The sequence below is a fragment of the Tinamus guttatus genome, unplaced genomic scaffold (genome assembly GCF_059628265.1).
Source record: "Tinamus guttatus ecotype Peru unplaced genomic scaffold, ASM5962826v1 Tinamus_guttatus_pri_ptg000259l, whole genome shotgun sequence".
Taxonomy (NCBI): Eukaryota; Metazoa; Chordata; class Aves; order Tinamiformes; family Tinamidae; genus Tinamus; species Tinamus guttatus.
Window position 1 is genome coordinate 515,946 of NW_028288793.1, and position 23,207 is coordinate 539,152.

General features: G+C 55.2%; 1 protein-coding gene across 1 annotated transcript; it reads left to right on the forward strand.

Moving 5' to 3' along the window:
* The first annotated feature begins 637 nt into the window (after positions 1–637).
* CNTN2 (contactin 2) lies at positions 638–22,392 on the forward strand. Its single transcript, XM_088526889.1, has 23 exons — positions 638–708; positions 8,924–9,044; positions 12,064–12,208; positions 12,353–12,528; positions 12,977–13,072; positions 13,285–13,494; positions 14,014–14,113; positions 14,354–14,529; positions 15,206–15,342; positions 15,816–15,945; positions 16,825–16,975; positions 17,240–17,367; positions 17,731–17,906; positions 18,041–18,161; positions 18,432–18,590; positions 18,713–18,862; positions 19,425–19,495; positions 19,724–19,958; positions 20,100–20,215; positions 20,583–20,769; positions 21,231–21,343; positions 21,432–21,600; positions 22,115–22,392. Exons 2-23 carry the CDS (start codon positions 8,990–8,992, stop codon positions 22,222–22,224), a joined length of 3,111 nt encoding a protein of 1,036 aa, XP_088383015.1. The 5' UTR covers positions 638–708; positions 8,924–8,989; the 3' UTR covers positions 22,225–22,392.
* Positions 22,393–23,207: the final 815 nt, after the last annotated feature.

The following is a 23,207-nucleotide window of genomic DNA, read 5'->3' on the forward strand; positions in this document are numbered from 1 at the left end:
GGCACCGAATCCCATCCCATGGGGAGGTCCTGGCACTGAGGCGCTTTAGGCAGAGCCCAAGTGTCCCCTGTTCCTGCCCAATGAGTGGTCAAAGAGTTTGGGGGTCCGATATCCTCAACGCCATCGCTGCTCCGGCCCCGCTCCGCGGAGCATTCCAGAGTTGTGCTGGGAAGCAGGTTCACGGAGCACGCACAAGCACGGCTATACGTGTGTGCACATGGACCCGTACACCTATAGACAGGGCTGGCGCATATAGAGACACCCACACCGCATGGGGGGGTGTCCCCACTGACCCCCCAGGCAGCGTCCCCTTGGCCCCAGCTGGACTGTCCCCACGCGCATCCCGACCGCGGGGACTCAGCCCCGCACCTGCCCCTGCCCCAGGGACGGCCAGACCAGAGGCCAGGGCGAGGGGCGCCCCGCGAGGGGCCATGAATTATGCAGCACCGCCGAGCGCTCCCGGGGCTGTGGCGAGCGAGGCAAAGGCAGGAGGAGGAGGGGGAAAAATAAAATAAATAAATAAAAAAAAAAACAGGAGAATCCCCCGTGGAGGGAGCGGCGGGCGCGAGCGCGCGAGGGAGCGCGGGAGCGCGCGGAGGGAGGAGCACATCCTAATGCAGAGATGCTGCAGAGGCTCCGGGCGCACTCGGGCCGGCGCAGCGCTGCCGCGCAGCCCGCGACCCCCCGCCTCATGCCCCCCGGCACCAGGTAAGCGCGGGGGACCCCCCCGCACCCCCGCGAGCGCCCGGCGGGGCCGCGGGGAGCGCGGCCGAGCGCGGAGCCCCGCGCGGGAGGCGGCCGGGGCGGCGGCCGCGGCACTTGTGGCCCCCGCGGCCCCGCGCGGAGGGGACGGGGAGGTTGGGGCCGGGGGTCCCTTGCGCTGCGCCGGGCTCGGGGCTGCCGCGGGGGGACGCGGAGGGCGCCGGGCTGGGGCTGCCGCCGCTTCCCGGCCCCCCGGAGCCGCGGCGAGAGGCAGAGCCCGGCGGGAAGGGAGGGAGGACGGGGAAGGGGCCGGTTCCCGCACGGGGAAGGTTTCTGCGTCCCGGGCGGCTCAGGGGGTGCAGGGGAACCTGAGGGGTCCTGGTGCAAAGTCCTGGACAAAACTCCGGCACCCCGGGCCCAAGCAGGGAGCACGGGCAGGCACAAGGGCAGGAGAGCACCCATGGGCACCAGGGCAGGAGAGCACCCATGGGCACCAGCCGCTCACCCTGCCCTGTGCCCAGACCCGCGGGGGTCCCGGGGACGGGGCAGAGGGCTCCAGTCCTTGCGTTAGAGCTCCCGAGCTCCCCCCACATCCTTCCCCTCTCCTCCCTGGCAGCTCCCCCAGGGCTTGCAGCCCCCCCGAGCCCCCAGTCTGTGTCCACAGGGGCCCTAATCCCACCAAGGAGACACTAGTTGCTCCGAGGACGGCAGACGGAGCCTCCGCAGCCCTGGGGACGGATGGGGCTATTCCCAGCTCGGCTGCTCACGCAGCCCAAGGCTCCAGGCTGAGCTGGGCGTGATCCCTGCGCTTCCCGGGATCTCTCCGGGCGCATCCAGAGGAGCTCTCCGGTACAGGGCAGAAGCGCAGGCTCCTACAGGAGGTTCAGGGGGGCTCCTTCCTCACGTGGTCCCTTCCACGCTACTCGTTAGGCAGCACATCATGCAAAACACCGTCTCAGACGGGCTCTCTGGTGCCTCTGCAACGGGGCAGCCCTAGAACTGCTGCCAGCCATGGCCTGGGGCAGGGGAAAGGTAGGAAATTCCCAGGGTAGGAAAGCAGACGGAGGCAGAGGAGACACCGCACAGGGCAATTCCCAGGGCCAAAGATCAGGTGCTGCTTCTATCCCAGCGCCGGAGGAGCCCGAGACCGGACTCATCCCGTAGGGATGGCCAAGAGGGAGAGGGAGCTCCTCAAGCACCAGCCCTGGGAGGGGACACGGGGCTGAGACACACGGTGCAGACAAGTAGTTATGTCACTAACAGGCATAAGGAAAAAGCACCCCCAGGGAGAACAGGGCTCTGGGGATTCTTTGGGAAGTTTCCAGACTCTTTGGGAGCCCGTGGGGCAGATGGGGATGAAGTGGGGACAAAGCCAGGGGGGCCAGGGGGGCCCAGCTGCCCGACTCGGTCCCACGGGGCTGTTCCCAATCCATCACCGCCGCACGGAGCAGCCGAGACTTTGGCATTTCCAGAGAGCGGGAACGTTAAGGCACAGCCCCATTCCAGGCACCAAGGTCGCTGCCCGGCGCCGCGGGCGCTTTCCCTCCGCGCACAGCCCGAATGGCCACCAAAGGGCCCCTTGGACCCGGTGCTCATCCCGTCTCCAAAGAGCACCGCGAGCCCCGGGGCTTGCAGGATCCCTTGGGCATTTGCAAGGACCAAAAGCGACACCCCAATCCTTAGGAAGTGCCGGGAGAGCTTTGCTTTAGGGGCACTCACTTCTGTTTTGCAGAAAAATAGGCATTTTGAGTGTTTGTGATCGGTCCTGGCAGGCTGTGAAACACAGCAAGATCCCAAGCTGTCCATGAGCACCCAAAACACAGGGGTTTCCAGTGCGCATCCCCATTGCCACGGCTGTGCTCCGGGATCCCTTTGGAGCAATATATGGACACGAGGGAGAAATCCCACCTCCTGGGGGCACAATCCCTACGGCCACCCCAAGCAGCTCAGGACACCCTGACCCAGCCCAGAGCTGTCCGGACCCCAAATCAGCACATTCCTAATTTACGGCACAGCCTGCCAGGCTGCCAGTCCTGCAGCGAACACAGCGGGTCCCTGCTCCAGGGGGAAGCGGGATTCTTTTTGTGCAGATCCTTATTTATTTTTAAGGAGCAGAGAGCAGCTTGGCACCGTTCAGAGACTCCGAATATTCCAAAGCACTTGAACCAAAAGGGAAGAGAAAGCCAGATGCAAAGGCAAGGCCTTCCAAGGAGCAAAACCAATAGGATACCTTTGCATAGCAGATCCTAACACGGTCCTAGGACCTACGCAGGGGAGGATTGAAGCTTTGCTCTGCCCGTGGCACCGTGTGCCCACGGTGTCCCTGTCCCCTGCCCAGTGTCCCGGGAAGCTCCGGGCCGGCTCTGCCAAGCTCTCCAGCACCACAGATCCCAGCTCCAGCCACCCGGGCGCTCCGGCATTCCCAAATTTCTCCTTGTTTTCCCCTCGCCACTGTGTTCCCCCGGGACGGAGCCTTGCCGACGCTTTGCCCTCGGGTCGGTACTGGGCCGGGCCACGCGCAGGCAGGGAGCTATTTATATTTATACCCCTGCCACATCAAAGCAGCTCCACGCACGGCGCCGCCGGAGCAGGGAGACCGGGAGGGATGGAAGCTGCCAGCGCCGCGGATGCCCGGAGCTTTAGTCGGGATTCCCTGCAGCCGAGCGGGCCGGGTCACCCGAGAGCGAGACCCGGCGCCCGCACGTGTGTTTAGGAGAGGTTTTGTTTGGGGAGAGGAGGGCGGCTCGAGCCCTGTCCGGGATGCGAATCCACTCCTGGCTGCTTCTCCTGGCGGCCGGGACAGCCGCAGCCTCCGGGCCAAGAGGTTGCAGGTTATATTGAACCACCAACTAGTGCTCTGCAACGCTGGGGATTTGCAGGGGAGCATCTACCTGCAGGGCACGATACTTGGAGTGTCAGCAGCCACAAGCAGGGCGTTAGCGAGGCTTTGGGGCACACGTCACCGCTCAGACCCCCCTGTGCTAAACTGGGGTCACTGGTGGGTTCGTTCTGAAAGATTCCGAGCATCCTTCCCGCTCCGACAGACTCAGGCTACCAATTGAAAGGCAAGTGTTAAGGGAGAGCTTGGGCACATGCAAACGGGCACCGTGCCGGCACCCGTGGCTACGGGGGCCAAGGGCCTCCGTCCCTTTTCCCTCCCCAACACGAACAGGCTCCAGGAGGTCCCTTGGTGCTCTCAATCCTCCCGGCTCAGGGCAGGCTCTGCTCCTGCTCCATCTTCTGCGCAAAGAGCTGGGAACCGCAGGCGAGCGTGAGGAGCCCGTCCAGGAGCTGCGTCGGGCTGAGCAAAGCACAAGCACCACCCCGAGATGCCCTTTGAGCGAGGCGCTGTGACCTGCCATGTGCACAAATGGGCTGTCCAATTATTAAGAAAAGGCACTTAAAAGACACCAAGAAAACAGCGCGGATGCTTGGAGGCTGGGCCTTAATGCAGATGCCCCGCTGGGAGCGCGGCAGCAAGCCCTGCCTGCACCTCGCTCTGGAATGAGAAAGACTAGATGGGTCTATTTTGTCCCCAGGTGAAAATGAATCTTTTACTGCCAGCAGGAGTTGCACACGGGCATTGAGAGAGCAGAACCTGCGCTATGCTGTACCCTGGTTTCTGTAACACCCCTATAACCCCCTTCCAAAACGCGGGTCCGGAGAGCGCGAGCTCGCCGGCTGCAGCGGAGCCCGGCACGCGGAGCAGGGGCTGTGAAAACAGCATGAGAAACGGATGGAAAAGGCAGGAGCGGGTGGGAGCAGACTCCTCCTGCAGCGCCAGGCTGCTCCAGGGCGCCCGCGGGATTCCCGCATGGAAGGGCAGGTTTGGGTGTCCCGAGGAATGGGGTTCCCGTGCCCTGGCCCTTGGAAGGGATTTTCTCACACCTTTTTCCAGGGTTTTTGATAACACAATCGAAACGGCCCCTTCCAGGGAGGATCGTGCTCGTTTCCATGGATATGGCGATCCAAGTTATTCCAGATGCTGAGGGTTTTGCAGGGGACCTGCAGCGCTGTCGCGAGGTGGGACCAGAGCATAAATACCAGGAGGAAAAGGGAAGGGAGAGCGACGGAGCCAAAGGAAAACAACCCCCGGCTCTTGGGAGAGCCCCCATTTGGGGTCCCACACGCACCCCAGCCTTTCCCTTATCAAAAAGGAGAGCAGGTTTCGCTCTGTGCTCCACTTGGGCTGGGATTCTGCTGCTCCATCCCTAAAAACACCCGATGTGTTTCAGGCTATCGGCTCCTGGAGGCAGGCAGGACACCAGCAGCAGCTGCCAGGGTAGGACCTGGGTACAAATGCCATGGACACTTGCACCCAAGGGACACAGCAGGGACAGGGCACCCCAAAGCAGCCGCAGGGCACATGACGGGGAGCAATACAGGGAAACACAGCCACACTCACCTCCCGTCTCCTCCACTGAGCCCTGGACACCCCAAAATTAAAACTTTGCCCTAGCTTCTCCCCCCTTACCTCTTTCCAGCACCCTCCCTGGTCTCTGCAGTGAACTGAGAGAGCAGAGCCCCCTCCCAGGTGCAATTTAGCTAACGGGAATTAGCTGAAGGGCTGACGGGAATTGCTCACACCTGGGGCACGGGGCTCCGCTCCATCCCCCTCGCCTGCAACCCAGAGCAAAAGCCGCGATGCTGGGGGTGCCGCGTGCCCGTCCCCACGTGCAGGCTGCCCCTTCCCTTCCCCAATCCCCCCACGGGCACAGGGTGCATCCCCCGTGCCAGAGTTTCCCCCGGTGCAGAGTTTCCCTTCGGGATTCGCGGAGTTTCCGCGGCAGCCTCAGCCCGTGGGGCAAAACCCGCGGCCGGCAGCGAGCGCAGGTGGCAGCGCGGCCGCCCCACGGGGCGCTGGCGGCAGCGCGAGCGGCTGCTCGCGGGCACCATCTGCTCCTCGTCCCACGCGGCTCCCTCCTCGGAGCTCCCCGTTGCAGCTCGTCTCGCTGCGGAGCCTCCTCCGCCGGGTCCCGAGCGCCGTCCTCGGGCTGTCGCCCTCATTCCTGGTTTTTTGTCCCACCCTTGTTCCGCTCCTCCAGGTGATGCCGGAGCCTGCGGTACTGGCGCATGAAGAGACGGGCCCGGGGGGTCCCCTGTGTTGCAAACCCCGCGAGCACAACCCGGGTTTTGGTGGGTGTTTTGGGGTTATGGATAAGCTAGAAGTGACGGGACGGTCTGAATCCGGAGTCTGCATCTCAGTCTACCTCTTTGCCTGAGCACGGGCAGTTTTGTGAAAGGAAAGATATGTTATAGCAAAACCACTTCACTGAAACCGCATGTTCTGGAGACAGACAAAACGCAGCAAACGTAGTGCAGGTTTTGCCAGCAAAGATCCAGCCCTTTGCAGCCTTAGCAACAATCCTTAATAAAAGGGACACTCAGGAGAAACTCCTAAATCACCCACTGTCAGTGCCAGAGTCAGGATGCTCCTCATTAGGGAATGCTGCTGCACAAGGAACAGCAGCAGTACTTAAATGCAAATGCTCGTCTCATCATGTAACCACAGGAGATTAAATAACACTCATTTATCCTGGTGATAGATGGTGCTCTGCCTGTGCTGGCCTTGTTAAAGCCCGTCTCCGGGGCCAGGAGATGGGCCCGGCTCATCACCCCCATGGCAGCTCCTGTGTCAGGGTGAATCAGAGCCGCCGGAGCCAGGGATGCTCCAAAACACCCCAATTCTCACCCAGCACAGACGTGTCACTAGGCTGGGCCATGGCACATGCACAAAGCAGGAGAAGGTCCCACCTGGACTCCTTCCAGAGCGATCTTCTCCCAGCCATGTTATTCCAAAGACAGAACTGTTAAGGAGGGAGCCCAGGATGGGGAGAGGCTCAGGAGAATTCAAACTATCCCTATAGCTCTTTCCCTGCAGCGCTGCTTCCAGGATAATGGATCACTTTCAGCTCCCAAGGCCTCCGAGGGAAACAGCTAATGTAGAGCACGCATGTGTTTTTGAGCGTGCCCATCCCTCCCTTGCTGCTCGAGGTATTAATGACAGCATCCATTAGCAGGGATGGCAGATCCCCTTTCAGTGCAACAGAAGGCTCTGGAGTGACTGTCAAAATAGCCTATGAAGAGGGGAAAGAACAGGTCCCCGTGGGCCCTCTTCTAATTAAGGGTAGAGAGCAGGCCGAAATATCAGCTGCAAAATACACGTCTGCACTTGGAGAAGTTCAGAGTCAGATGGGGAATTCACGGGTCGGGTCATGGTCTGCGGAGGCCCCGTGGTCCCCAGCACCGAGGGGGTCCGAATGCAGCTCCAGATGCGATCGCACAGTCAGGCTCTACAGCACGATCTGATCGTGACACTTGGGTGACAAGACGAGCAGGAACACGCAGAACAGCATCTGAGGGGATGACTCGATGCAGCCTCTAGCTGTGAGCAGATACAACACCAGCATTGGAGCAATTGCTCCACGTTCGCTTCACGGAGGCCGCACCGGGAGCTCTCCGTGCAAACCACATTCCCGGTTTTTGCAAGGGAGCTAAAGCAGAGGCCGGAGCGAGGCTGGATGCAGAAGAGCAGCCCAGCAGCATCTCTCCCCACCTGCCTTTCCAAGAGCCCCTCTCTGATACTCCGTTAGAATCAGAGCAGATAAACAGAGCAGATGCAGAGGCCTGGGTCAAACCATGCAAGCTGCAGAGCTGGGAGCCAGCACAGAACTGGGGATCAAAGTTGTGGACTGTATAATAAATAATGAATCAATGACTAATTAAATAATTCAAATCAGCTTAATTTTTACAAGAGAACAGCTTTGCTCAGCCACAGGGAAGGAAACCATGGGGGGAAGCTGGCAGAGGAACATACGCACAGGAGGTTATCCCAACTCGCTCTCCTTTTCCCTCCTCCTGAGAGCTCAGCCCGGCACTCGCACGCCCGGGACAACAGCTCACACCAAAACACCCAGGAGAGGCAGGATGCAGTTTGCTCCCATTCAAATCCGGCATCTATATTTTATAAAGCGGAAAGCACAAAGTGCTGATAGATCCCAAGCAGTGGCAGAGAAGCAGCAGCCCCTCGTTACTGCTCCGCACTCGGAGGCTTTGCTGCTGCCCTCGCTCCCCAGGGAGGGTTTCTGTGGCTCCTGGAGCTCCCAAGGCGTCTCAAGCTCCTTATTGCAAGTAACCAAGAAATCCAGCACCCTCCCACTCCTTCCTTTCACGTTTGCTTTAAAAACGAGAGGAAAAATGAATAGAAGAGAGCAGAGCGACAGCATCTCTGCATGCACATCCCAACTGCCGAGGGAGAACGTGGAGCCTCGGAAGATGAGGCCGAGGAAGGACCAACAAGAGGCGTCTTGATTTTAATTTCCTGCTACGGGGCGCAAGAGCAGCTTCAGCCTCTGGGCATCGTGACACGCTGGTAGAGAAACCAAACTGCAGAGACTTGGGATAGTTAATTTATTAATTAGCGCCGCGATGCTCTCGCCTGCCAGCCCACGCTGCAGCCCTGGGCTCTCCAGCGCTCCGTGCTGCCCAGACCGAGCAAAAAGCTGGTCCTTGTCCCAAAGTGCTTACGATGGAAGCGCAAGACCCGGGAGAGGGAAGCAGGCGAGGGGGAGAGCAGGGGAACAAGGAGCCAGTGTTCGCGGGACGGCCGTGGGCTCGGCGCATGGTGCGTTAGGGCCATGAGCCTTGTTGACATCAAGTGATTTCATAGGACTAACTCACTTCGGGGCTTGTGGAACAAGCAGATTTCATGGAAATGTGTCCCAGCCCTTTGCTCCAAACTGCCCAGCTGCAAGGACACAGCGAGAGGAGCTTCTCCGCTCTCCCCGCCGGCCCGGGAGCCGCTCCAGCTTTGGGCAGGGGTCTGTTCTATCAAGATACTCATTAATTGCATAAGGCACCAAAACACAGGCTGTGCTGCCAAACCTGGAAGATGAAGTTGCACTGAAGCTCTGGGATTTGGGCACTTCCAAGCACCAGGATGAGGCTGAGGTTAGAGGTGAGAGCCAGAGGCCAGGGGGCTTTTCCAGCCCCTGCAGTTATGATGAGTCCTGGGTTGTATTTTTTTAAAGCAGGGTCCCGCAGGAGGAGGAATAATTTCCCAACTGGGACTATCGTGCCAGAAAGGAGAGGAGGAGGCTGCTCGGAAGCCCTGTGCTTTCCTCAGCGGCACCGGCTGCTCCATCCTCACAGCTGCCCACTGGGCTCTCAAGCCACCCAAATGCCCCAAATAACCGATCCTGCCTTTTTCCTTCTCCCGCAGGGTTTCTGCCTCCGCTTCTCCGTAGGGACACGACTGAGCAGGCCATAACCCCAGTGCAGCCCCACGATGGCAGCGGCCGCAGGAGCCGTTTTCACGTCGCTGCTCGTCATCTCCTGCACGGGTAAGAAGAGCCTCTGGGCCAGGGCTTTCCCTGGGTGGCTTACACAGCTGGGAAAAATGTCTGGGAAATGTCCAACGTCTCCTTGAACCCTTCGGAGAAAGAGAATAGGGACGGGTGACACTGCAAAGAAGCCTCCTCTTTGAATTCGAAAGGGGGAAATGCAGGAGATGCAGAGGCCAGGGCACAAGCAGCAGCTCCCGGCCTTGGTGCGAGGAGGAGCCGCATCCCGGCTCCTGCAGCCAAGTCCTCCTCGTTCCCCAGCACTTCCAGGGCTGCCTTTTTGCTGCGCCCCAGCTGCAAAGATTCCCCTGTTTGTCATTCATCAGGGATAGGTTTTGGATCCCAGGGAGTCTCAGGCACTTTGAAGGTCCCTTTTCAGCAGGGAGACGTTTCATTTTAGGCAGCTGAGAACTGGATAATGTCTTCAAGCGAATTCATCATCCCAGGAAGAGACGGCTCGGCTGTCCTTATAAATATCTAATTACCTTTTAATGTTCTCTGGGTCCCAAAGGAGCGAGAGGGAGGGGTGGCTGCCCTAGATTGGGAGGCAATTAGCCTGTTTGGAAATGAGTCTGACCCGAATCTGGGGGAGGCAGCGAGGCAGAGTTGGGCTCTCCCATTAACCAGCTGCGTTCACGCAACTTGCGCCTTGTTCAAGCTGAGCCCATAACAAATGACTCGGTGCGGAGCCCGAGGAGGGTTGTTTTCCATTGACCTTTGGCTGATGATGCAATGGATCCCAGACGCCAGGCTGAAACCAAGGGAAAGGCTCACTGGGAATACGGGCAAGGAAGCAGGGATGAAATGATGGCAGCTCCAGCCAAGGCTCAAGGAAATGGAGTGGGAGAGGATGGGGCTTGTGGCCTCCAGGCCTCTTTGTCACCTCTGGTCCGGGTGGCCGGCTCTGTAACTGTCCCCTCTCTCCACCACATCACAGAAATGATGCCATCCTAGGGCTACCAAAAAGCTTATAAAATGCAGAGAGAAGATCCTCTAATGAAGAAGGCTGTCAGGGGACTCTGAAGATCTCTCTGGCCTCTCTCCATGGAGTAAAAGCCACAGAAAATCTTGAAGTCCAAGGCAGTCCAAAGTGCTGTCCTTTCATTCCTCAGACAGATGCTCTTTAAAAACAACCACTTTGATTTTGTGCTTTTTTGTGTGTGTTCAGGTTTCTTATAAAAACAATTAATTCTGCAGCTCTCTCATGTGCCAGGCTCCGGGCACAGCTACAAAGCCAGCAAAGTGCTCAAGGAGAACGTTGCTGCGGATGCACGCGCAGAGCAGAGCGCTCAGCTGCAGCACAGGGGCTGTTTTCCTGGTCTCCAAGACTGCTGTGAGGGTCTCAAAATAAAGCAAAAACCTGGACTTTCCAGACCCGGCTTTCGGCATATTCCAAGCAATGAAGGAAAATCTGATCTGATTGGGTCACTTGGCTTCCTGCAAATTTGGCTTGTGGGCCTGAAGACCTTGATTTTGTGTTTGTTTTATCCCCTAGCACAAAGACAGAGCCAGAGAAAGGTACCTGCTTGGATAACATTAAAAAAGACAGTTCTAAAGTGGCAGAAATAGCCCGGATCATCCAGCTCAGGAGGACCAAGATTTGATGCTCTGCTTCATTCTCAGCCTTTAGTTCTAACCACATGCTGAACTTGTAACTATTTATTACTTTAAGTTGTTTGCTCAATGAGTGAGACCCGGGCATTTTACCCCAACACTACTCAGACACCTTGGAATTATAGATAAAACCAGGTCTGAGCTTCTGGCATTGATTACGGATGAGAAAATCAATGGCAGGCAGTTGTAGTCCATAACCTTGGCAGGGAAAAGGGACAGCAGAGGAGAGCAACAGGGGTCCAGGCTATGGGTGGGATGAGAAGCAGGATGAGCCTAACTCGGTTTGACTGGGAAACAGCTTCCCAGTGAGGACTCAGGTGAGGATTAATATGTATTTTATATGTTAAATATAAATTATTTACTACGTTATACATAATTCTCAAAATGCAAAGCTGCTAAACCTTAATCCATTCACTATTATCTACCAGAATCCAATTAATACACTGCTTTCTTATTAATACTGCATTGAATCACGATTATTTTATCGGCTAGTCAGCAGAGAGTTATTTCTAGTTAGTCTAGCTCAGCACAGCTGTTGCTGACCCAATGGAGAAAAGAGATTTCCAGCTTCCACTAATTTCTCCTTTGAGAATATAACTGTACTGGAGGGAAAAGAGGCACCTTCATGGATTTGGAGAGGTTTCGGACCTCAGAACAAGGCTCCTCTTGTTCCTGTGCTGATGTATTAGCCCAGGCTACGTGTCCCGTATGTCCGTGTGACACCAGGGACCGTGCGGGTGCTCGTGCCGCGCGTCCCGCCGCGGAGGGCCCGGCTAATTGCGGCTGTTTGGGAAGCGGGAGCAGCCGGAATGGGCTCCCAGCAGCTGCTCGGGACACTCCGATCCAATTAGCGGAGCCCTCGGCCCGTGTCGCGCTCGGCGCGGCTGATCCCGCGGCCCTTCCCTGCTGGCAGCTACTCCTGCATAAAACATCACCCTCGTCGGAGCCGCTTAATTGAGCCAGGGACCCTGCTGGGGACCGTGGGGAAGGAAACAGATTGCTGGGCGGCAAGGCAGGTTTAAGGTGGTTATTAATGCAACTGCAAAGCGCTGGGGCCGCCCGAGCCCGTGCCGGAATGGGCTGTGCCAGGGAGCATCCTGCCTTTTCCTTACATAGGAAAACGCCTTTTCATCCCCTGCCTGAGCCACACTCGAGTATAACAGCTCAGAATCAAATCCTGTGTCTGCAAACTACTAAGAAAGCTTCAAACTCATCCCCCAAAACACCGCCTGGGGCTGGGCCACTGTGACAGATGGGCTGCGATTTCCACGTTGCTCCTTCTTTTATTCCGGACTGTTCTGACGCTGCCAGGGACAGACGACAAAACCAAAAATGACAATTTTGTGTGTGTGTGTGTGGAAAGGCTCCGCCGAGCTCAGCTGGTTCTCCCTCCTGTCTCTTGCAGTTTGCTGCCAAGCACATGGCGCCGCAAGGAGCTACGGGCCGGTGTTCGAGGAGCAGCCCGTCAACACCCTCTTCCCCGAAGGCTCCGCAGAGGAGAAGGTCACGCTGGCTTGTCGGGCCAGAGCGAGTCCTCCCGCGACCTACAGGTGAGCTCGGAGCCCCTCGCGTGGCCACGGGCCACCCCGTCCCGGTCACACATGGATCTAACCTGAATCCCGTGTCACCTTGGCGAGGAGAACGCGCAAGCGCGGCCTCCGCGGAGGCTCTCACTGCTCCCGCGCTGTCGGCAGGTGGAAGATGAACGGCACGGAGATCAGGATGGAGCCCGATTCCCGCTACCGGCTGGTCGCGGGCGACCTGGTGATCAGCAACCCGGTGAAATCCAAGGATGCTGGTTCCTACCAGTGCGTGGCCTCCAACCCCCGGGGCACGGTGGTCAGCAGGGAAGCCTCCCTCCGCTTTGGCTGTAAGTCCCGTGTTTGTCTCCACGAGGTAAATGAAAGGCAGCCACAGGATCAGTGGGGTTCCCCATTGATACGGGGCAGAGAGAAGCTTGTCTGACCATGGTACCCACAATCATCACTGAGGATTCCCTCAGCACCTGCCATTAACCTGGAGGTGCTGCAGGAATGGATGCACTGCCAAGAAAATAGGATTCTGGATGTCCCTCGGTGAGGCTGCTGAACAGATGGGCCTCTGGGCGTTCCTGCCATTCCTTTGCCTCCTGAAATACACGTTTCGTTAAAGCAAAGACTCTCTAGACTCAGAATATACTCTAGATTTAGTCTGTTTTCTTGCTTACCCCACAATGACAACCTGCCTTCCCCTTGAAATAAGTCAAGGTCCATATAAAACACAGTGACTTCTCCAGCTGTTTTCTCCATGCACAGACAGGCTTCACCTTGTGCGTTCAGTTTTGCAGGAATTCTCCGCGGAAGAGCGAGACCCGGTGAAGATCCCGGAAGGTTCCGGGGTGATGTTCACCTGCAGCCCTCCTCCCCATTACCCAGGTGAGCGTCTGCAGCTCGAGAGCAGGCAGGGACGTGATGGGGAATGTGATTCCCAGAGAAGAAACAGGCCCTAGCGCATGCAGAAATCAACTCTGATGAACAACTCAGGCTTACACCGGTCTAGGAAGTTGCTTGCTTGCCTTAATCCAGCTTGAGAGGACACAGGCAGCTCAGTATTTTGTGTAATTCATTCCTTTTTCTTTTCCACATAGGCCTGTCCTATCGATGGCTTCTGAACGAGTTTCCCAACTTCATCCCTGCGGATGGAAGGCGCTTTGTCTCTCAGACAACAGGAAACCTTTACATTGCCAAGACAGAGGCTTCGGACCTAGGCAACTACTCGTGCTTTGCCACCAGCCACATTGACTTCATCACCAAGAGTGTCTTCAGCAAGTTCTCCCGCCTCAGCCTTGCCGCAGACGGTCAGTACTTGGAGATTAGGGCAAGGGGACAAACGCAGAATGAACGAGGCACCTCAAAGCCCCGCACAAACCACCCACCAGCCCCTTTCCGTGGAATTTAAGAGCTCACAAAAATATTAATTGGCTGGAGGGTGGGGGAACCAGCTCTCCTCCCAGGAAGCTTCTGGGCGCTTACAAGAGAGACAGATCCCAGGAAGAGCCTGGCCAGGCTCAACTTACCCTCTCGGACGCTGGTGTCCTTGCAGAGGGGCACCAAAGAATCCTTGGGCAGGGCGAAAGGTGTCGAGCAGGTCGGAAATTGAGGATAAACAGTTCTGAGATGTTAAAAAGAGAGGTTGAGACACTTCAGTAAGGGCTCTTTTAAAAGGAAAATACAAACTTAGCCTCTCCCCTCCTACGAATTATCCATACCCATGAAGGTTTTGCAAAGCAGCGAACCCTTGCAGGTACTTTTGTGCTTTAAGTCCCCACATCCATGAAGTCGCCCAGAACTCCCTAACGGTGCTTTCCTTTCCGCAGATGCCAGGCAGCACGGACCCACCATGAAAGCCAGGTTTCCCGCAGACACCTACGCGCTGGCGGGGCAGATGGTGACTCTGGAGTGCTTTGCCTTTGGAAAGTGAGTCCTGTGTCTGTGTCATCCAGGCTCAGCGGGAGGGCGACCCTTAACTCATCCTACTGTAGACAAGAGACAGAGCAGGGAAAGGAGGAGGAAAGAAACGGCAGAAGCAACTTGTCTTGCAAGCCAAAGCCCAGCTGGGGTGGGAGCAGGGGGGCTAAACAGGGCTTGGACTAAATCCAAGGCACAGGATGGGGTGTCTGCCCCAGAGCGGGGCTTCATCTCCTTTCTCTTTACTAGCCCCGTGCCCCGGATCAAGTGGAGGAAGGTGGACGGCTCGCAGCCCTCCAAGTGGATCTCCAGCGAGCCCCTCCTGCAGATCCAGGACGTGGGCTTCGAGGATGAAGGCACTTACGAGTGCGAGGCTGAGAACGCCAAAGGGAGGGTCACCCACCAAGGCCGCGTGATCATCCAAGGTAACGCGTTTGACCCGGGCTGAGCGGCGAGGGGGCCCGGGCAGCGCGCGGGGCCTTCGGGAGCCCGGAGCCACCTCTGCTTCTGCCTCGGATCAGCCCCTGTCAGACCCAACACCGAGCTGTGCACGTCCCTGACGTCTCTCCTCCATGGAGGAGGCTGTGGCAAGGGTAGAGAGTCCTCCTAACTTGCCCCAAAGCAAAAATAAAAAAGACAGATGAAAACGCAGTGGTAAGAATCACGTTTTGCCCTTGACTGAGATCTTCTCCAAGCTTAGGGTACCTGCTCAAGGGTTAATGCTTGGTGCTAATAATCAGACATAGTCAAGCAGCAAACTTAATCTGGTTCTTCTAGCCCACCTCCAATCTGTCTCAAAGTTCAGGGCTGACTAAAAAAGGCTGGCTAAGAGAGAAAACTTAACATTCTTCCTTAAATCTGCCTTCTGGCATAACTTTGCGCAGTCCACAAGCCCAGCCCACAGAGGACCCAGCCTTGCCTGGCTGCACGAAAGGCAAAGGCTGTTCCTATGGGGAACCACGCTGTGACAGCGGAACGTGCTCGCGCGGGGATGACGCAGGGAGCATCCCCGTGCCCGTGCGGGGATGACGCGGGGAGCATCCCCGTGCCCGGCCGCTCACGCTGCTCCGGCCCTGCCGTCTCCTCCCCGCTCCTCTGCAGCTCAGCCGGAGTGGCTCACGGTGCTGGCGGACACGGAGGCCGACATCGGCGCGGAGCTGCGCTGGAGCTGCGCGGCGGCGGGCAAGCCGCGGCCCGCGGTGCGATGGCTTCGCAACGGGCACCCCCTGAGCTCGCAGGTACCCGCGCGCGGGGAGCCCCGGGACACGGGGGCTCCGCGGGATGGACCCCCCGCTCCGGCCCTGGATCTGCCTCAAGCTCATCTCAGCCCTGTCTTACGACCCCCCATTTCTATCCCACATTCCCCCATGAGGCTGCAAAGCAAATTCCTCCTCCCATTGCTGCCATCCAATCATTGTTTTCCATGCAGCTATGGGGACCAATAATCAATTAGCAGGACAGAAAAAACATTACCTGGTGCCTGTCTCTGTGATGTTACTGCTCATGCACTCAGAAGTCTCAGCAAACAGAGCACAGTGATGTGGGGTGGCCTGGATATGCAGAAAACCCCCCAAAAACATGGCATAAGAGTCTGTAAAAGTCTCTTCAAACTGGCTTAAGAGTCTGCGATGAAACTCAACCCTGAATGCCCAAGGCTTGAGTTCCATTTTTGTTATCCTCATCTAATGAGTTGATCCTCTTGTTTGCACAGAACCGCATCGAAGTGAGCGGTGGAGAGCTGAGATTTTCCAAGCTAGTCCTGGAGGACTCTGGCATGTATCAGTGTGTGGCTGAGAACAAGCATGGCACAATATATGCAAGTGCTGAATTAACAGTGCAAGGTAACTGCTCGTTTCCCAGTGCTCTGGGTTTCAATGGGACACTGAAGCATTTTGTTTCTCTTCTTGAGATACTACGCTCGTCATATCAGAGTATGATAAAAGCAGACAAAAACTGCTTCACTCACCATTGAAATATAGTTGCTGGTGCAGCAAAGCTCTCTACTGCGCTTCTAAAATTTGAATATTGTGTCAATTTTTGAATATTGTGTCAATTCAGCTATGCCAGGAGAGCACAAGGACATCTGTTTTAGCTATAGAAAGCATACAGGACAGCCAGCCTTGGACTAAACAACCTCTTATTTTTGGAGGAAATTGTCCAGAGAAGAGTTGAGGAGCCATTCAGCTATGAGGGATGGTGACTGCAACCGGGCTGGTGCTCATTACACTCATTAGTCCAACAGTTTATCTCCTGTGGGTCAGTGGACATTAGAGATGAAGGAAAAGCTCTAAGCTACTGCCCAAGAGCAGCACATTGCAACGCACGAGGCCACCAAGCCCTATTGCTTCTCCACAATCCCTGGAGGAGCTTTAGGTGGGGTGGCCATCTGCGCTTGCACCGGGTGACCGTGGTCAGGATATGGAAGGGAATATCCTCTACATTTTCAAAAGCAGCTGTTCTTGTGTTTCTCAAAGACCTTGCACTTGTTAGGGTCATGTCACCATTGCTAAGTATGACACACGTGTCATACGCCTTGGCAAGCACTAGAAACCACGCAGCACTTGGCAGCAGAGGACTCACTCCATCTTGCTCACCCAGATATTGCCACGCTTCTATTACCGAGTCATCTGGCAACAAACGAATATCTAGCTAAAGCACAGTTAAAATGTTCATATAGCAGCATTTTCTAAGCAGCCCTTAACCCTCTTTTTCTTCCATAGCCTTAGCACCCGATTTTAGACTAAACCCAGTGAAGCGGCTCATCCCTGCAGCCCGAAGCGGGAAGGTCATCATCCCGTGCCAGCCACGAGCAGCACCAAAAGCCACTGTGCTCTGGACCAAAGGGACTGAACTGCTCACCAACAGCAGCAGGTAGCAGCGCAAAGCCAGCTTCTCCCTAGAAAAAATAGCTGAAACCACCTCTTTTCTTGCCACAAGTGTGTGCTACACCCCTGAACACACACACTTTGCTATTCCCCTGGCTTCTCCTCTAAGGACTCTTACATAACATCTTGCAGTCCTATCTTTATCACCAATTTCTCCAAGATCAGCAAGAACTGACAAGTGCTTGTCAGGCAGACAGAGCGAAGGGAGATTTTAACCTTCCTTCTTGTTGTGGCTCTTCTTCCTTTCCAGGGTGACTATTACCACAGATGGCACTTTGATCCTGCAGAATATCAGCAAATCTGATGAGGGAAAGTATACCTGCTTCGCTGAGAATTTCATGGGCAAAGCCAACAGCACTGGAATCCTCTCTGTGCGAGGTAGGGATGCTGGCCTTGCTTTGGGGTCAATCATGCAAAAAAAAGAATGCCATGGCGTGAAGAGAAACGTATTTTCCTCTCCTCATAAAGTAATGCAGTACTCAGGAATCTGAGTCATTTCAGCCTACAGGACAACAGTTCTTCTACCTGACCGGCCATTCCTTTCCTACATCTGGTGCTGGGGGAAAGTTTTTCCTTTTACCATCCAGTGTAATCCCTTATCTCCCTCCTGTAAAACTACAGATGGTTCCTGCTAGAGAGTGATGAGAAGTTAGAGAGTTGATTTGGATTCTCTGAAGAACTAATACAAATCTGCTGTGTGCTAACTGCCCCTCACTGTGTTTTATTTTCTTCTCTTCACAGATGCCACCAAGATCACCCTGGCACCATCTAGTGCAGACATCAACGTAGGTGCAAACCTGACTCTCCAGTGTCACGCATCCCATGACCCAACTATGGACCTGACCTTCACCTGGTCCCTGGACGACTTCCCCATCGACTTTGACAAGTCGGAGGGGCACTACAGGCGAGCAAGTGTGGTGAGCAGAAAGGGCAATTATGCACCACGAAAAAGGGCACAAAACTGAAGCTTTTTTGTTTCGATGTCAAATGCTGGATCGCGACCAGCCGTGATCTAATAGTGTCCTCACTGCCTTTTCTCTTCTCCACACAGAAGGAAACTATTGGGGACCTCAGCATCTCGAACGCCCAGCTGAAGCACTCGGGGCGCTACACGTGCACAGCGCAGACCGTGGTGGACAGTGCTTCGGAGTCAGCAATGCTGACCGTGAGAGGTAAATTCCCTGCTCCTCGTAAGCCCAAAGCAGCAGGATAGACCTCGCAAGGTCTTAGCACCATCTTCCCTGGTGACCTAGCGCTTGAATCGGATGGGATAGATCTCAAAAGTTCTAAAAAAGGGCAAAAATTGAGGATTGAGGTGAGACCTCCTACCCTCCAGAGGAGGGACCTGATCTTAATTTATGACTTTGAGAATTTAAAGTGCGAAAAAACCTCCAAATTGCTGTCATAAAAATAACATGTCTGTCCGTCTGCCACCATCTCAGGACCTCCAGGCCCGCCGGGTGGGGTGGTGGTGAGGGACATCAGTGACACCAGTGTCCAGCTGAGCTGGAGCCGCGGCTTCGACAACCACAGCCCGATTGCCAGGTACCTCGTCCAGGCCCGGACGCTGCTCTCCGGCAAGTGGAAACAGGCACGGACCAGTAAGTGTCCCCGGGGCCACAGCGGAAGGGTTTGGGTGTCACCTCTTGGCAAGTTCTTACTCTGCATCCACTGGCTGCCGCTTGCTCTATCTGCTTCCTTCTCGTGTTATTGGATTATGTAGATCCTGCCAATATCGAGGGCAATGCAGAGACAGCCCAGGTGCTGAACCTCATCCCTTGGATGGACTACGAGTTCCGGGTTCTAGCGAGTAACATCCTTGGAGTTGGGGAACCAAGTTTGCCCTCCAGCAAAATCCGTACCAAAGAAGCAGGTAGGTAGATACCACAAAATCTGGGGTCATTTTACATATCAAAGATCAAAAAAGTGCCAACTTTAACAGCATTAGCTGTTATATATGAAACTATTATAACATGTCAGTTGTAAAAATCAAGAGCAGTCCCAGTCTCAAGCGCTGCAGCTTCTGAGCAGCAATGCCTGGAAGCCCTATATTGCTAAAAGAAAGTGAGTTTCCCATTAAATGGCTGTTACTGCTAAGGAGATGGTATCCAGTGCTGCTCGAACGTGTAATTAGAAGGGATGTGAGAACAGCAAGAGGAATGCTCTGAACATATGGGAAGCATATTAATTCCTTTCTAATAAAAGCTCTCCCACATATTCCTGCTTTGGGGCTTGATTCCTATACTCTGCAAAATGCTGTCTCCAAATAAACTCAACCGGGGACAAGCTGGTTCTCTAGGCCACTGTGCAGGTGCACGGGAGCCAGCACTTTTGTAAACCACGTCCAGGTCTGGCTAATCCCAGGCCTGGCAGTGTCCAGCTTATGGCCATCACCAACCTTTTCTGCTTCTTCTTCCCTTCTGGGACTCCAACAGCACCGACCGTGGCACCATCCGGGCTCAGCGGAGGCGGAGGGGCTCCCAACGAGCTCATCATCAACTGGACGGTAAGCGAGGGGAGGAATCACCTCGTTCCTCTTGGGACACCAACACAGCAGGTACAACCATGGGGTGGGATCGAGCCAAAGCCGGGGTTTAGCAGCATCCCTAAATCCTGCTTGTTGCAAGGGGATTTGCACAGCCGCGACCTGGGGGGACACGCAGGGGACGATTTCCTTTGCTGTGCATGGAAATGCTGACCCCACGGCTCCCCTGTGCTCCTGCCCCGCTCGCAGCCGACGCAGCGGGACTACCAGAACGGCGACGGCTTCGGCTACATCCTGTCGTTCCGCAAGAAGGGCACCCAGGGCTGGCTCAGCGCCAGGGTGCCGCACGCCGAGTCGCTGCACTACGTCTACCGCAACGAGAGCATCGGGCCCTACACCCCGTTCGAGGTGAAAATCAGGGCGTACAACAGGAAGGGAGAGGGGCCGGAGAGCCTCACGGCCATCGTGTACTCTGCAGAGGAAGGTGAGGAGGGACAGCAGGGACCTCCTGTCCCCAGGGCTCCGTCCAGCCGTGGGACAACGGCGCTGCCATCCAGCCTCCGCTTCCAGGAGTGCTGTCTGCACCCAGGAAAAGGGGTTTATTCCCTTTTCTTGGCTTTTTCAGAACCGAAAGTGGCTCCTTCCCGAGTCACCGCCAAGGCCGTCCTGTCCTCCGAGATGGACGTGTCCTGGGAGCCTGTTGAGCAGGGAGACATGACCGGAGTGCTCCTGGGCTATGAGGTAAGACCCGTCACTGCACCAAGGGACACCGAGCCTCGGAGCAGAGCCCTGAGCAGCAAACACCTCGATATCTCAGAGACAGAGAGGATTTCCAAAGACGAAGGAGGGTGACAGCACAAGGCCCCAGTGGGACCAGCATTATTGCTGACAAGAGAGATTAGCAAGAGAAATATCCACTCGTACCTACCTGCCTTTCCAAGCGGGTTGTAATTTTGTTCCTAGGCCCATGCTGAGCAAGACACACAAACAAAAAGCAAAGGGTCTCCAGCCCTGGCCTTGGATGGAGCGGCGCAGGCGTTTGCAGGGGTCTTGTCCTTACTGAACCCACTTCATCCTCCCTGAACCCACCTGACTCTTTTCTATTTAGATCCGGTACTGGAAGGACGGCGATAAAGAGGAGGCTGCTGACAGAGTGAGGACAGCAGGACTGGTCACATCCGCTCACGTCACAGGCCTAAACCCCAACACCAAATACCACGTGTCAGTCAGAGCTTACAACCGCGCCGGCACCGGGCCCCCCAGCCCCTCTGCCAACACCACCACGACGAAGCCACGTGAGTGACCCCAAGCACCCACGTTTGCACCTTGTGCTGCCCCGGGCAGGCGCTTCCTCCAGGTCTCCAAGGGTCTCCTTGGTCTCCAAGAGCAGCTCATGCAATGACCAGCCAACGGAGCAGCTTTTATAGCCCCATCCTCTAAAGCCAGGGAAACAGAATTCCCGGGATTTCCCCAGGTCACCCTTGCCGTCTGTGCATCACTTTCCTGAGAAGATCGGTGCCCAGTCGCAGCCATAAAGAAATATTTTGAGCCCCACGTGGAGAAAATGTCATTATTTTGCATGTGAATATAAGTGCTTTTCCTTCTTTTCTGTAGGACGCTTGGTTTATATTTTAAACCTGCCAATGGCAGCACCACCAACTCTCTCAAATAGTTAGTGACCCTGGAGACAGTTGTAACTGCAACAACCTTCTCACAGCTCCCTGTCTCACTATCTGTCCCGCTTTGTATCTCTTAGCACCAAGGAGGCCACCGGGCAACATCTCCTGGACATTTTCGGGGTCTACCGTCAGCATCAAGTGGGACCCCGTGGTGGCACAGGCAGACGAGTCTGCAGTTACAGGGTACAAGGTACGGGCAACACGTGGCAGACTGTCTCTAATGGGTGTCCCTGGGGAAATCCCAGTGGGCATCAACTCAAATTTGCCTCTTCCAACAGATGCTTTACAGGAAGGATTCCCACTCTGCTCCCACGCTCTACGTGGCCAGCAAGAGCCGGATCGACATCCCGATCCCTGAAGACTTCACCCATGCCTTCGTGCAGCTCAGGGTGACCGGGCCTGGAGGGGACGGGGTCCCAACAGAAGTTCACATCCTCAGGAACAGTGGTACGTAGGGGTGCTCCTTCCCCGGCTGCGCACGCATCCTGTGCACCAACTCTCATTTACAGGATATTTACAGCTCGGATAGAGGAGTTAATTGTAAGGACTGCTCACTTAGCTGCCATCTCCTACCCCAGTTCTTTGATATATAGTGATTCAGTCATAACCCCAGACCTGGCCACCATGGTACTATAAGTGCCTTTATGCTTTAAAATCCCACTTTCCATTCTAAGAACATGGGGGAACATCCCACCCCAGCGTTTTATATTGGGTTTCTGGAATTAGTCTTTGTTTCCCTCACATCCTTCACTTAAAGGATCTTCCAACGCATCCCTCTCCAGCACTGAGCCCAGGGTTATCCTTTTCCATTTCCATTCCCCCGGTGTCCCCAGGAGTTCATCAGTAACAAACACAACAGGAGCAGGCAGCACTCCCAGAACAACCATTTTACCAATCCTCCCAATTCTTTCCCCACGAGTGCCACATCACACCTGCTCCTTCCTTGCTCCTTTTCTTTCAGGCACCAGCATGATGGTGGAGGACTCTGTGACCAAGCCAGTGCCGCACGTGGTCGTCATTACAACTAACTCTCTGGTCATGCTGGCCCTGATGGGCTACCTGGGGCTCTGATGGTTGTCACTGTGACCAGGACTCCGGCACGTGCTTCCTCCAAAGCTGGTGGGCAACTACTTGGCATTTGGCGACTCCACCTTCGAGTTTGTACCACAGCGGCGCTACGGAGAAAGGATTTGACAATATTGTTTTAAGGGAGGAAGATAGAAACACCCATTTTTTGTTTCTGAAGAATATGAGATTTCATACAAGATATGGGTCTTTAACCAAGCAAAACATTTTTGAAGAAATGAGCAAAGCAAAGATTATTTCTACGTGAATGCTGAGAGCCGACTGTCCCCTACACTGTATCCAGCAGGTTTTCTGCCTTATGAAGCCATGTACTAAAATAATCAGACTGCTCAACCTGACTTTTTTTTTTTTTTTTTAATATGTACAGTGTATTTTGTGGGGCGGGGGGAGAGGGAGGACGGGGACTGAAGATTTCAAAGCCATCGGCATGTTTCATACCAATCCCAATTCCAGCCATCTCTAAGGAATTATGGGACAGGATTTGTTTTCCCATAATACGAGCCAAATTTTGCAGCAACCAGCCCAAGGAGATAAAGCCACAAGAGAAAATGATCTCCTTCCTGAAGGAGATGGGTGAATATAAGAGTTTAAATGGTGAAAATCTCTTTTTAATGAAACTGGTGTTAACTTGCGACCGCAGCCTGTTGTTCCTATCAACTGTGATGCTGTGAGCTGCAATGTTCAATATTACCCATATCCCGTATGCTTTGGGGGTGTTTTTGTTATATTGTTTGCTTCTTTTCTTATTGCCTGGGGAGGAGGGATAAGCAAAGGTGATGCTCTACTAGCAGGCGCCAATTCGGAGAGAATGAGCCAGCTGATAAGGAGGTTTCCAGATTTTTAACTTCTGCAAGTAGAGAGAGGATCTTAAGGAAGGAAAAAAAAAGAATATTCCATAATTTAAACAGGAATTGGAGACTCAAGGAAGCTTCCAATGAGGCAACAATGAAAATCTGGACTCTGGCAAA

Excerpts from the sequence above, each read along its gene's own strand:
- CNTN2 (XM_088526889.1), top strand. The coding sequence starts at position 8,990 with ATGGCAGCGGCCGCAGGAGCCGTTTTCACGTCGCTGCTCGTCATCTCC. Across the intron at positions 12,529-12,976 it reads AGCCTCCCTCCGCTTTGGCT|TTTTGCAGGAATTCTCCGCG; the intron begins GTAAGTCCCGTG and ends TTGTGCGTTCAG. Across the intron at positions 18,162-18,431 it reads AGCAATGCTGACCGTGAGAG|GACCTCCAGGCCCGCCGGGT; the intron begins GTAAATTCCCTG and ends CCACCATCTCAG.